This window comes from Pipistrellus kuhlii, unplaced genomic scaffold (assembly GCF_014108245.1).
Source record: "Pipistrellus kuhlii isolate mPipKuh1 unplaced genomic scaffold, mPipKuh1.p scaffold_m20_p_1, whole genome shotgun sequence".
NCBI lineage: Eukaryota > Metazoa > Chordata > Mammalia > Chiroptera > Vespertilionidae > Pipistrellus > Pipistrellus kuhlii.
Window position 1 is genome coordinate 11,181,841 of NW_023425404.1, and position 12,229 is coordinate 11,194,069.

General features: G+C 46.2%; 2 protein-coding genes across 7 annotated transcripts in view; one reads left to right on the plus strand and one right to left on the minus strand.

Moving 5' to 3' along the window:
* Positions 1-2,088, minus strand: part of TTLL5 (tubulin tyrosine ligase like 5) — a 239,727-nt gene extending 237,639 nt beyond the window's left edge. For all 3 annotated transcript variants that reach the window (XM_036430782.2, XM_036430771.2, XM_036430764.2), the window contains exons 1-2: positions 1,806-2,088; positions 268-437 (exon numbers count right to left, since the gene is read on the minus strand). In XM_036430782.2, coding sequence (XP_036286675.1) covers positions 268-341 — 74 coding nt within the window. In that variant the 5' untranslated portion in view covers positions 342-437; positions 1,806-2,088. The remainder of the gene's footprint in view (positions 1-267; positions 438-1,805) is intronic.
* An 81-nt stretch (positions 2,089-2,169) lies between these two features.
* On the plus strand, positions 2,170-11,244 carry ERG28 (ergosterol biosynthesis 28 homolog). 4 transcript variants are annotated; one of them, XM_045578487.1, is made up of 7 exons: positions 2,170-2,425; positions 3,099-3,223; positions 3,736-3,876; positions 4,723-4,886; positions 7,753-7,843; positions 10,257-10,375; positions 10,492-11,244. In XM_045578487.1, the coding sequence occupies exons 4-7, from the start codon at positions 4,754-4,756 to the stop codon at positions 10,569-10,571; spliced, it is 423 nt and encodes a 140-aa protein (XP_045434443.1). In that variant the 5' UTR covers positions 2,170-2,425; positions 3,099-3,223; positions 3,736-3,876; positions 4,723-4,753; the 3' UTR covers positions 10,572-11,244. The 4 variants fall into 4 exon arrangements, with proteins under 4 accessions (XP_045434443.1, XP_045434435.1, XP_036286768.1 ...); XM_045578479.1 differs by having other exon boundaries at positions 3,736-3,872; XM_036430875.2 differs by lacking the exon at positions 3,736-3,876.
* The last annotated feature ends 985 nt before the right edge of the window (positions 11,245-12,229 follow it).

The window sequence follows — 12,229 nt, forward strand, 5'->3', positions numbered from 1 at the left end:
CCTATGTTAGAAGCTCTGATCAGAAGTTTACTAAGAGCTCCTAGCTGGAACACCTAGAACCAGTGTTTGGTCAATCACAGAGCCTTATATCTCATGTCAGATAAGGATGAAATAATAAGATTTTTAGTTAGATCATGGATAGAAGCTAAAACCAGAATCAGACAACACCAAAGGAAGGATAGTGGGTAAAACAATGTGTGTAAGTAAACGAGAACTATTTTCCCATCCTAGAGGCAAAGGTTCAAAAGCAGGCTGGCTACTACTTACTCTTGGCCTATCACCTCCTCATCCTCTGAGGAAGATGCTGTTTCCTCCAGGTCCCGGGCCATCACGATTGGCATTTCCTTTAGGGTTTGTCATGCAGTCAGCAGACGGGGGGCCTCAAAGACCTTTCTTTGCAGAGTCACTGGATCAAACAATTTGGGTGGCACAGATACCTGTAGGAAAGCCACATGATCTGAATCACGATGCAAGGTCTATTTGTTCATGATAGCTGATGATCTTCCAAGCAATGAAAATGAATCTTTACTTCACTAGTGCTCAACCTCTAGGTGCTTACCTTCTATCACAGTGCTCACATATGCCCCCCCAAGGTTTTGTGTGTTTTTCTGTGTGTGTGTGTGTGTGTGTGTGTGTGTATGTATGTGTGTTTGTTTTTGGTTTGTGTTTTTTTTTTTTGCCCAAACATACTGTCTGTCCACTGTGTATCTGAAGAACTGTTACTAAGTTTGAGTTTTTCATTTTTCTTTTATATACAGTATCGAACATGCACCAAAAGGACAGACTTATCTAACTTTTAGGGAAGTCTGAGATAAGTGGGTGGTTGCCTGAAACATACATTCCTTGCTGTTAAAATCTGACCTGGTTTAAAAGTAAAAACTCAAGATTTAAAATAGTTGTAAATATTTATGTGGCCTCTATGACAAACGCACAGATAAAATGCCGTCAGATTTTCACTAAAATTCAACCACTGAGCCAAAAGATGAATAATCTCCGGAATCGAGGTCATAAATAACCGGGGAGAAAAAATGTCCTTCCAAACACTCAAAAACGGCTGCCCCTTGCTAAAAATCACAAACCATGAATTGAATCTCAAAAAGACATTAACAAATGTGGATGTTTTCCATTTCTAACTTAAAATTTATCCAGGGGGTAAAAGTATATGTTTGCTGTATTTGCCTAAGGAATAGAAAATAGATCAAGAAAATGAAAACATTTAAAGGATCATAATCCCACAATTCAGAGATAACCACTTGATGTAAATCTCTCTAAACCTCGTTTTGCTCTGCATTCCCAGATACTGTAAAAATTATAAAAGGAACCAAAAATGCCGCTCCCCCCCCCCCCCCCCCCCCCCCCGCAAATGATCCCTAGAGATCTCCAGCGGAATGGGCAACAGCGAACAACCCCCAAAGGCGTTCTTCCGAGGATCCCCAATGGGATGTTCTCCATCTTCCCCAAACGTTGGCACGTCCTTTCCATTAAAACTGTGTACCAGGCTGCCTGCAGAGCGGGGAGAGACCGGACAGGACGTTCGCAATAAGGTGAAGGACACTCGCCCAGCAGCTAAAGGGATCAGCCTCTCAGCCCGACCCCTGCCTGGCTCACCCCAATGCGGGGCAGGTCCGCCGATGCGCCCCCGCGGGAAGGGCGCGGGCAGCTCCGCCACAGCGCCTCAGCCCAGCGCGCCCGGAAACCTACCGCAGCCCCCGGACTCCGAGCGGGAAATGCAGCGGACGGCGCCCGCCCAGACCCGGGAGCGCACCTCCCTCGGGTGGGGGAGCGCGCCAAGCGCAGGCGTTTACCTGTCTCATCTTCCCATGGCTCGGGGCGGGCCGGCGGGGAGCGCGCTCAGCGCCTACCTCCCTCCTCCTTCCCAGCCCGGCTCACGGCGGCCGCGGACGGCTGCTTCCCCGGTTACTACAACAACCAACCAGCAACCGCCCGCTCGGGGCCACTGCGCAGGCGCCCGCCACCTGGCGCCCACAACGCTCCGGCTGCTGGCGCCGACGGATGTCGTCACTCCCGCGCAGCGCGGGCTCGGAGACCACTCTCAGCAGCGGGAGAATCTCGATTTCTTTTCCCCCAGTTTCTCCCGTCCGCCCGCCCCGGGTTGAATCCGAGGCCGGAGCTCTTCCGCTACGCTCCGCAGGCGGGTGGGTTCGCGGGGTGGGCGGCGTACCCCTGCGGATACCTAGGCAGTGGCTACCGCTGATTGGCAGCAAAGGGGTTCACGCCCCATCTCCTGCTTGAGCAGAACCGAAACAGCCAATCAGAGCGAGGAATGACAGAAGTGGCCCAATCCTGGAGCCGGGTGAGGGCGGGGGCGGGGACAAGTGATTCGGGTGGACTCCTGGCTGCAGCTTTTTTGGGGTTGCATCTTTGCTGCTGTAGCTGCTGCTGCTTCCTGGGGTCCGGTCGCCAGGTGAGAATATTCCTTGAGATAGTTGTGTTTTGTGTTTTTTTTTAAATCTCCAATTCGCATGTGAGGAAATCTCGGCTGTAAAATGTAAATGATTTGTCCAGGGTCACACAGCTACTAAATGGTAGGGCCAGGATAGAAACGCCTCTCTTCTGACTCAGGTTTCACCACCACACCTGCCTGGGCAAAATCTGAGAATCGGTGTTGGATACTTTGTAGGCCCTCAAGCTTTAGGGAAATGGGTCGAGGGAGTGGGGGAGCAGTTCAGAAGAATGCTCAGGCTCACCCCTCATCAGCTAACTGTTGGAATGTCTAAGAGCTTCTGTGAAATGAAAGGCATACGTTGTCAAAATGAGGGGGTCATCCATGCAGCTTTTCTGACCCTTAGAAGAGTCTCCTATTGAGGGACGGTAAGAAAATAGGAAGGAGGATGGGGGTGGGGTGGGGGTCGGGGAATCTTGGCCCAGGATGTAACTAACTGATTGTGATATTTATAGAACCATATTCTCTCTAGATTTGGACAAAGCCCACAGTGTGATCCACCTTTCCCTGAGGGATTCCTCCATTCATCCTTCCTCTCTAGATTTTGATGTTGTTGTTGTTGTTGTTGTTGTTTCTTGGTGCTTCACACTGTCTTGAGCCATGGCTGACTTTACTGTCTGTTTCATCTGGGTAGTGTAGGACCATACTGAAACTTTTACTGCCAGAGTGACAAAGGAAGCCTGATAGTTTGTCACCACTTCAAGCCCAAGAAGTTAACCTGACAGCAGATAAACCGTGGGCCAAAAAACCATAATGAAGGTGGGAAGAAATCATTCCATTATTAAATTCTTTATCTACATGGGTTTTATTTAAGTCAAGCTCATTAGAATCAATGCTCAGCAAGGGTTAATCTAAGCTTTTAAAAAAAAAAGTGCATAATCTAATGTTATTTTTCTGTACAACTTCAAGACACAGTGGGGATGGTATGCTTGTCTTCCTCAAGCATGGAAACTTCGTCAAAATATTCTCAAAACAGTTGAGGCAGTATTGCAATGTAGATACGAATCTCATTCGGATCTCAGCTTGGCCATATATTAGCGGTAAAACTTCAAGCAAATCACTTAACCTCTCTGCCAACCCTCATCTGTAAAATGGAAATATTAATAATGTCTACAATATATGTTAAGTGCTTGTCTCAGTGCATGGCACATATAAGTGCCCAGTAACTTAGCTACTATAATTTCTCCTGCAACCCAATGCCGACACTGCTGTTTCCTTCATGTAATTTCTTACTAGTTCTCAAGTCACAGCAGTTTATTTTTAACTTTTAGGTTGTTCTTCTCGTTTATGGTATACCTCAGAACCAGAATAGAGAAATCCTGAGGATGTAAATATTGCCCTCACAATTGGTTCCACTGAAATGTGTAAAGCTTCTATGCGCTTGGAAGGATCTGTCATCAGTAGCCAGGCAGGTATCTGTTAGATTTCTAATTACCTTTCAGCCACTTGCATTGTGAAGGAATGACATGAAAAACCAGCCTAGAAGTAAAGCTAGAAGAGGACTGATTGAGCCAAGAGGAAAGTGTTCTGATGTAGGGTAATATTTTAGAGAAATTACTCAAGTCAAAGATAACTACTGTACCATGTATTGGAAAGTATACTGTTGATTCATCACTATTAGTATGACTAAATATTGAGACCAATTTCTGTAAGCCTTATACGTAAATCCATGTTGTTAACTTTATAGTAATATTTGTACACCTCCTCTTCTCCTTTTTTTTTTTTAATCTCCAATTTTTCCACTGGGTTTGTCATTTCTGCCTACTGCATTATTTAGCCTTTTTCACTCTGGGTAAAGGTCAGCACATTTTGGTTTAGGGAAAATATTGAAAGGCAGTGTGCTAATTCCATGAGTAGTATATTAAGGTGACTAATATATGAGGGAGGATGAGCTTAGGGCAGTGATTGGCAAGCCACGGCTCTCAAAGCCACTTTTGGCTCTCGAGCTACAGTTTGCCGCTTTAATGAGTTTGCCAACTACTGTCAGGTACTAATATTTACCTCTTTGCACACAGTTTGCCACAATTGCCTAATCCTCACAGCTTCCAACTACGTGGTAACATTTAGTCTAGTGCCAGTGGTTTCAAGCTTAAGTTTGCCAACCACTGGCTTAGGGGGCTTGCTGAGGAATTTATGTGATCAATAAGTGACCAAATAAGCTTAGTACAGCCCTTAGGAGTGGGACCCAGGGGTGAGAGAGCTCATGGTTATAGGAGATGAACCATCTGTTGTCTCACATCCTTTGCCTTTGTTTCCAGGGCAAGAAGCCCTCTCAGATTTGAGGGAGCCATGAGCCGTTTCCTGAATGTGTTACGAAGCTGGTTGGTGATGGTGTCCATCATAGCCATGGGGAACACGCTTCAGAGCTTCCGAGACCACACCTTTCTCTATGAAAAGCTCTACACCGGCAAGCCACACCTGGGTAAGAAGCCAAAGAACTGCATCTTTTGTACATTGTGATTCCCAGACTAGGCTGCACATCAGAATAACTTACTAAGCCGAGACAGGTTTGGCTCAGTGGATAGTGCCACGGGCCTGCGGACTGAAGGGTCCTGGGTTTGATTCCGGTCAAGGGCATGTACCTTGGTTGCGGGCACATTCCCAGTGAGGGGTGTGCGAGAAACAGCTGATAGATGTTTCTCTCTCATTGATGTTTCTAGCTTTCTGTCTCTCTCTCTTCCTCTGTAAAAACTCAATAAAACATTTTTTTTTTAAACTTACAAACAAACAAAGCGCAGGTGCCATGTCCCTCTCCAAACCTGTTTACTGAAACTTTCACCCCCTGGCTGGAGTCTAGGAATCTATTTTTTAATAACTACTAGTTGATTCTGATGCTGCCTATATACTAGTAGCCTTTAATAATCTCTGGAGTTATAAACTTTGTGAATAGCACTTGGCCCATTTTCCCCCTCAAAGCTTCTCTGAATACATTTTCATTCATTTTACATGGCCCGTAGCAGTCTGTAAAAAAGCATTACAGGGGCATCCTGGTCAGTGTGGCTCAGTTGGCTGGGCATCGTCCCATGCCCCAAAGGATTGCTGGTTCGACTCCAAGTCAGGGCACATGCCTGGGTTGCAGGCTCAATCCCTGGTAGGGGGCATGCAAGAGGCAAATGAGGAAATAGAGTTACTTGGTGACTCTGTGATGCCCCACTAGGAAGCCATAAAGTTTTGCATGTTATCGCAGCTGTCTTCGGAAATCACATCATGACACACACATGGTTACATTCCATGTTGCAGATAGAGAGTAACTAGTCCATGGTTTTCCCCAACTGTGACATAGTCCCTGAGAACACAGACCAAACCCATTCAGGTTTGCCTCCAAAATGAAACTTCAGAAGGCCCAGTTTCCAGAGCCTTTTTGCTAAGAGTGTTTTCACATTGCTGCTTGCCCTTCCTTGCATTGATGTGTGGGATAGTTGGAGCTGCGACACGGTTTCACAGCAGTTGACAATTCTCTGTCACATTTATAGCTAACCCAGATTCAGGCTCTGACCTAGCTCATTGTTCTGCAACATCTGGGGATAAAATGAACCTAATTAGGCTAAGGCTCATTTTGAACAAAGCTCAAATATACTACCCTGTTTCCCCGAAAATTAGACAGTGTCTTATATTAATTTTTTCTCCCAAAGTTGCGCTATGTCTTATTTTCAGGGGATGTCTTATCTTTCCATGCGCTAGGTTTTATTTTCGGAGGATGTCTTATTTTCAGGGAAACACGGTAGGAGTAAAGAATCTGGAAAAGGGGGCAAGAAAATTCAACTTTTTCACCCTCAAATGCTGCCTTCCGATGGTCTAGGCATCCTGTATAGATTAACAGGATTTTTGAGGTTATCGGCTCTAGCCCTTTGAAATTGAGATAGAGAGGCCCATGGGTCATGTGACTTGTTGAAGGGCATAGAGCTGAGCAAGAGTATGTGTGTGTGTGAGCACATGTGTGTGCATGCATCTTCACATGCATGTGTCTATCTGTCTGTGTCCAGCCCAGAAGCATAGACTGCCACCTCCTCATGATCTAGGGGCTGTCTTGTACTATGCTGATCATATCAGTACTGTGTTAGAATTCCACCCGATGCCTAATCTGCTTAAGGTTGGTGAAATATTTTCCTTTCGTAGCTCACTAATTCCTCAGTCTTTTTACCAGAAAAGCTGTCAAGGTGTTCAAAAGAACGTAGCCCACTGGGGCTAACTGCTGGGTATTTGGCTGGCATATGGAATTTTTGTTCACCTTACTACTTACCATCCAAAGGTCTTCGGGACTGTGAAATCAGAATCACTGTCTGGTTTTCCAAAGGCTGGAAAATCCTAAAAGCCCAAGTATACATGAATAGACTCTTCATTTTTCAGTCTTGTCCCTTGAAATTTCTCTTGCTTAATAGATCGGCAAAGAAGTGTCTTTGCTGTCACTATTTTTGCATTCCAACCACTGAATGCCTTAGATCAATGGCTGTGCATTATAGTCACCGAGGGAGGGGGTTTTAGAAACCACTTTGCCCAAGGCCCACCTCCAGAGAGTATGATTTCATTGGTCTGGTACCCAGGTCTTGGTCATTGTATAAAACTTTTTCAGTTGATCCTAATAAATATCCAGTGTCCAGAACCACTGTTGTGGTGGAATATGATCCATACTTTCAGGACGAGATATTTAATACAGCAGTGTCAGAACAAAGCTACCAAGAGCAGGGTGGCCTTGGCAAACACTAAGGAAACAGTGCTTTGTCCCCTATCATGTGTCCAGGGATCCAGCCTGGTTTGGGCTTTGTTCAAATAATACAGATCTGGATTCAGAGAAGACCTAGAGACTCTGAAAAACCAGATGTAGCCATCTAAGTAGGCGCCATTATTTCTGAGTTCTCTCCTACACCAGCCTTAAAAGTCTGCTGACCTCCCAGGCACCTTGTATGACCAGGCCACTCTGCAGCGTTCTCCCAAACCTGTCCTGATTCAGACTCACTGGGCTTCACCAACACCAGACTGGTTTCTAGGGCAGAGGTATAAACCATTACATCCAGGAGTTATTTGCCCACGTGGGCTCTTTGTTGGATTTCCACTCTTGGAAGTTCCTGCCCAGCTATAGATATTGGAAGAGGAGCTGAGCAGTTCTCATTCTGGAATTCCTTCCATTCCTTCTAGTGCCCAAGTGCGGCACCAGAGCCTCCACTCTGCCCACCCAATGGGAGCTCAGCTCAGCTCCCTGCCTCCCATGAACCACCAGTGAAGTAGGAAGAGTTTGGAAGGCATCCTAACCTTTTTCTTCTTCTCAACATTTGCTTTTTTCTGCTACACAGTGAATGGCCTCCAAGCTCGGACCTTTGGGATCTGGACGCTGCTCTCCTCAGTGATCCGATGCCTCTGTGCCATCGACATCCACAATAAAACGTATGTAAGGGGAGGAAGAGCGTTAGCATCCTTTTGTTCGAACTCAGGTGCTACACATGCCCACTGTGGTCCTCCCCTTGGAGACCTGTTAGTTTTGATACGTTCGCCTAGAATGTGGATGATAATAAAAGGTTAATAGGTTCCGTTCCTTCCAGGCCTAGAAAACATAAAAGGCCTAACAGGTCTTTAAGCTTTGAAAATTCTTTTGGACTGACATAGCTAAATTGGCCGTGCCATGATCCGGTGGCCTGCACCAAAGCCCCTACTTCTTTACTGAAGAATCAGTCTTTCTTCTACTAAAGTACAGTAGTGTTGCGGTCTTTTTAGAGCAGCCGCCCACACATACCATATTCTCACCTGCCTCCTTGAGCAGGATTGCACAGAACTCACAGTCCATGGAAAAAGGAACCCACAAGCAAACTGCTGTATGATTTTGCAGAGGAGGGTGGAAGAGAACCCAGGACTCCTCAGTGTTCTGCCTCTTGAGATACTCAGATAGGCTAGCGTGGAACAATTGCAGACAATCCTAGCCTCTTGTTTAGAGTGCTGTAGCCAGTGCTGGCCACTGGAGGGGGCTCGAGCCTTGTTCCCACCAACAGTCATCACCACATGAAGGTGGAAAAGTTTGCTCAGGTCAGTGGGTGAGGCACCAAAACTCCAACTTGACACTAAAATCTTTTTCTCTCTGATCCAGACCCTCAGCGTCTGGGGAAGAGAGGAGGGAATGGTATTTATCTTATTTTGCTTGGAGCTTTCATCTATGTGACCTTGGCTAAGTTTCCTCCTTGCAGCTGGGGAGGTAGTGATTTTCATTCCTGCTTTTGCACATCTGCATATTAGACACCCAATTAATTAAATCTGAGGAAGACTGACACAAGTGGGATTTGAAGCAGGGCTCTTAGCCCTGCAATCTCACCAACTTCATTTTTAACTTTTTTTTTAACTTGAAACTGTGGTTTACTCGTTCTAGATTTGCATGTATTTTTGGAAACTGCCTGGAGCCTGAAGGATGAAAACAAGAAAGTGAGCTCTGGTCTCAGTTCTATTAGTAACTAGCTTTGTAGCAGCCAGTTCATTGTGTACCATCTCGCTCTCTTCACGTATAAAACGAGACTAGTATTTCTGTTCTACCTCTCAGGGTGACTGGGAGGGAGTGAAGGTTGAATAATCATTTTAAAAGACCTTTACCATGAAGGATTGCTGATAGGTATTAGGTGTAACACCTTTTGCTAGCTGTGCTTTTGGAATGAGCAAAAACACCTCAGACTTACCTTCACCTCTATTACCCATCCATTCCCCCTTCTCCCAATCAGGTCGGCTACAGGTGCCGGCCTACGCTTACAACCTTTTGTTCTCCTGGGACTTCTGTCTGTGTGCTTCTGAAGGGCACTCTGATTCTCTTCCCTCGCTCACTGGAAACTCGCAAGTCCACTCCTATATGTACATGTTTACTAAATGTGTTAAGACATGCACAGGGAGGAAAAACATCATATGTAAGATATTGGTTCCTTCTGGGGAGAGGGGAGGCAGGAGAATGGGATCAGATGGGGAAATGGTACACATGATGCTTTAACTGATAACTACTATTTTATTTCTTTTTAAAAAAGTATCTGAGGCAAAGAAAAATGTCAAAATGCTCAGTTGATAGAGGGTACTGGTTGATTAGGGGCTGTAGTATCTATAGTTTTATATATATATATATATATATATATATATATATATATATATATATATATATATGTTTAGAGGTTTCATAATTTTAAAAATTCCATAGTTAAAAAAGGAATCAGCAATCCAGATGGTGGAGCATCCTGTAACCTACCTCTCCCCCACCTTTTGGCCAAAGCTGTGGAACAAGTTCTCTTCCCATGAGGTGGTCACCGGGCCCTTCATCTGACCATTTTCCCAAGCTGAGACACAATAACCAGCCCACGTTAGAAGAGTCCCTCAAAGCCCCCCGAGGTCCTTGCTGCTCATCCCCCATTCGGGCTCTTCGTTCTGTGGCTCCCCCCATCATGAGTACAGCCCCATGTGAGCTGGGATGACAGAGTCGAGCCCGTTTGAGGAAGTGGAATATGGAAGCATGGCTGACCCAAAATTGCCTCCCCTGCCTGGGCTTGCCAGAAGGCAGACCCTGCTTTGCTGTAGCTGGCATACCGCCTTGCTAGAACTTGGAGATCCGCCCTGGATGCCTGGACCATTCTCTCTGATTAGCAATTAAAACCTTCCGTTTTCTCACGTAGAGAATGGATGTGAGCAAGCAGGCCAGGCCTTTCTCAGGACCAAGTCTCCTTTGCCTTTAGCCATAGTCCCTTCCTGGGTTTTTATTTGCGTGCAGCGGGCCTGGTCACCACTTTTCCTCTGCACAGAACAAGCAGTCCTTCAGTTTCTATTTCTGTCTGTACCTTCCTAGGCTCTACCACATCACGCTCTGGACCTTCCTCCTCGCCCTGGGGCACTTCCTCTCTGAGCTGTTTGTGTACGGGACCGCGGCTCCCACAATCGGCGTTCTGGCTCCCCTGATGGTGGCAAGTAAGCATGCAACCACCCTAGACTTCCCACAGGACCTGTCCCAGCCACGCAGACATACAAGGGGTATGAGAGAGCACTGTGCTTACGTCAGCCATAATGTTCTCTCTGTATTTAAGGTTTCTCGATCCTGGGGATGCTCTTCGGGCTCCGGTACCTAGAAGTAGAACCCGTATCCAGACAGAAGAAGAGAAACTGATGCCAACAGTACCACCTCCAAGACTTCGTCTTCCATCCTTGCTGTCTTCTCCCATCATCCTCTCTGCGCTTTAATTTCTTCTTTTCTGCTCCATCACCAGCCCCCTTTCTCCACTTCTAGCCTTTTACGTTTTGTTTGCTTTTGTTACATTTAAACTTTTTAAAGCTCTAACATGCATACAGAAAAGTATAGAACATGTATGAACATGTACGAATCATTTAACAGTGACCCCTCTGTACTTCCATCCAGATCCGAACATTGCCTGCACCTCAGCCCACTGTGCCCCTCCCACTCGCAGCCTCTCTGTGGATCACTTTTCCAGCCTCCTGCTTTTCTCGTTGTATTTCCATTCCTTGATTTGACTTGTGTGGTGGGAACAAGTGGACCATGAAACTAAAAGCCGCTGCCTCGCCCAGAGCAGCTGCTGCCAAGGGCTGCTTCAAGGAGTTGTCCACGCATGCTGGGCTTCTCTCTGCCACTGGACCCAAGACTCCAAACCATCTGAGGGACAGGCAGTTCTCCTACGAAGGGCTCCCCCGTGAGTGAGCATGGCTTATATCCTTGTGTCTACGGATGGATTAGAGTGGGAAGAGTCTGGGCTGTTTTTAGACCTTCTGGTCAGCTGTATTTGTGTAACGAATTTTGTAATAAACAGAAAAACCCTCTGCTCCGATCAGTCCTTGTACTTTGACACCCCCCCCACCCCCCCCCTTAAGCCATGAGCACTCCCGCCCTCCTCTGGGCCCTCACATAGCGAATCATACTTTCTACTAATCAAATACACGGAGTGAGGGGAACAGCTCAAAACCCAGGCACACCAGGCTGCCTCCAGCTCCTTCAAGTCAGATCTTCCTCCCCTCCTGACCCACCTTCAAAATTCTGAGTTCACAACAGAACAATCAGGCCCCTTTCTTGTTTTCTTCCTAAGGAAGAAAAAGGTTGTTGAGAAAGCATAGGCAAAATACAGAACCAGGCAGCAGAAAAGAAACAGCTGCATGACGAGGAAAGGAGAACACTGGCGCCCAAAGATTATGCACTGGAGCGGACAGCATCCTCAAACAACCCGAGGGCTCCACACTGGCTGGGCCCTCCCACAGCTTGTAGACTCAAGGCCCATTCATTATTTCAACAAGTATTTCTTGAACACGTACTCCATGCAAGATACTTGGGAAAGAAATGAATGACCTGGGTAAAGACTTCACTCCCATGGTGGTCCTCACACGGTAGCCAAGGAAATAGACAACAACAAAAAACCAACAAGTGAAAGAACAGCTTCAGACAGTGATAAGAATTCTGAAAAATATTGTAACCAAGAAGGAGAGGAAAGTGCATAACTTACATCACCAGAAGAGGTAGATTTTAGTTGAGACTTGAATGTCTAGGTATCATGTGTCTTAAGGAATATTACGACCCTAGTCGTTGCTCAGTGGTTAAAGCACCATGGGTTCGATTCCAGTCAAGGGCACATACCTTGGTTGCAGGTTTGATCCCCAGACCCAGTTGGAGTGCTTGCAAGAGGCAAGCAATCAATGTTTCTCACAGATGTTTCTCTGTCCCATTCCCTTCCATTCTTTCTTTAAAAAAAAAAGGGGGGGGGGGGATAGAATCAACGGAAAAATATCTTCGGGTGAGGATTAACAAAAAACAGAGAGGCAGGC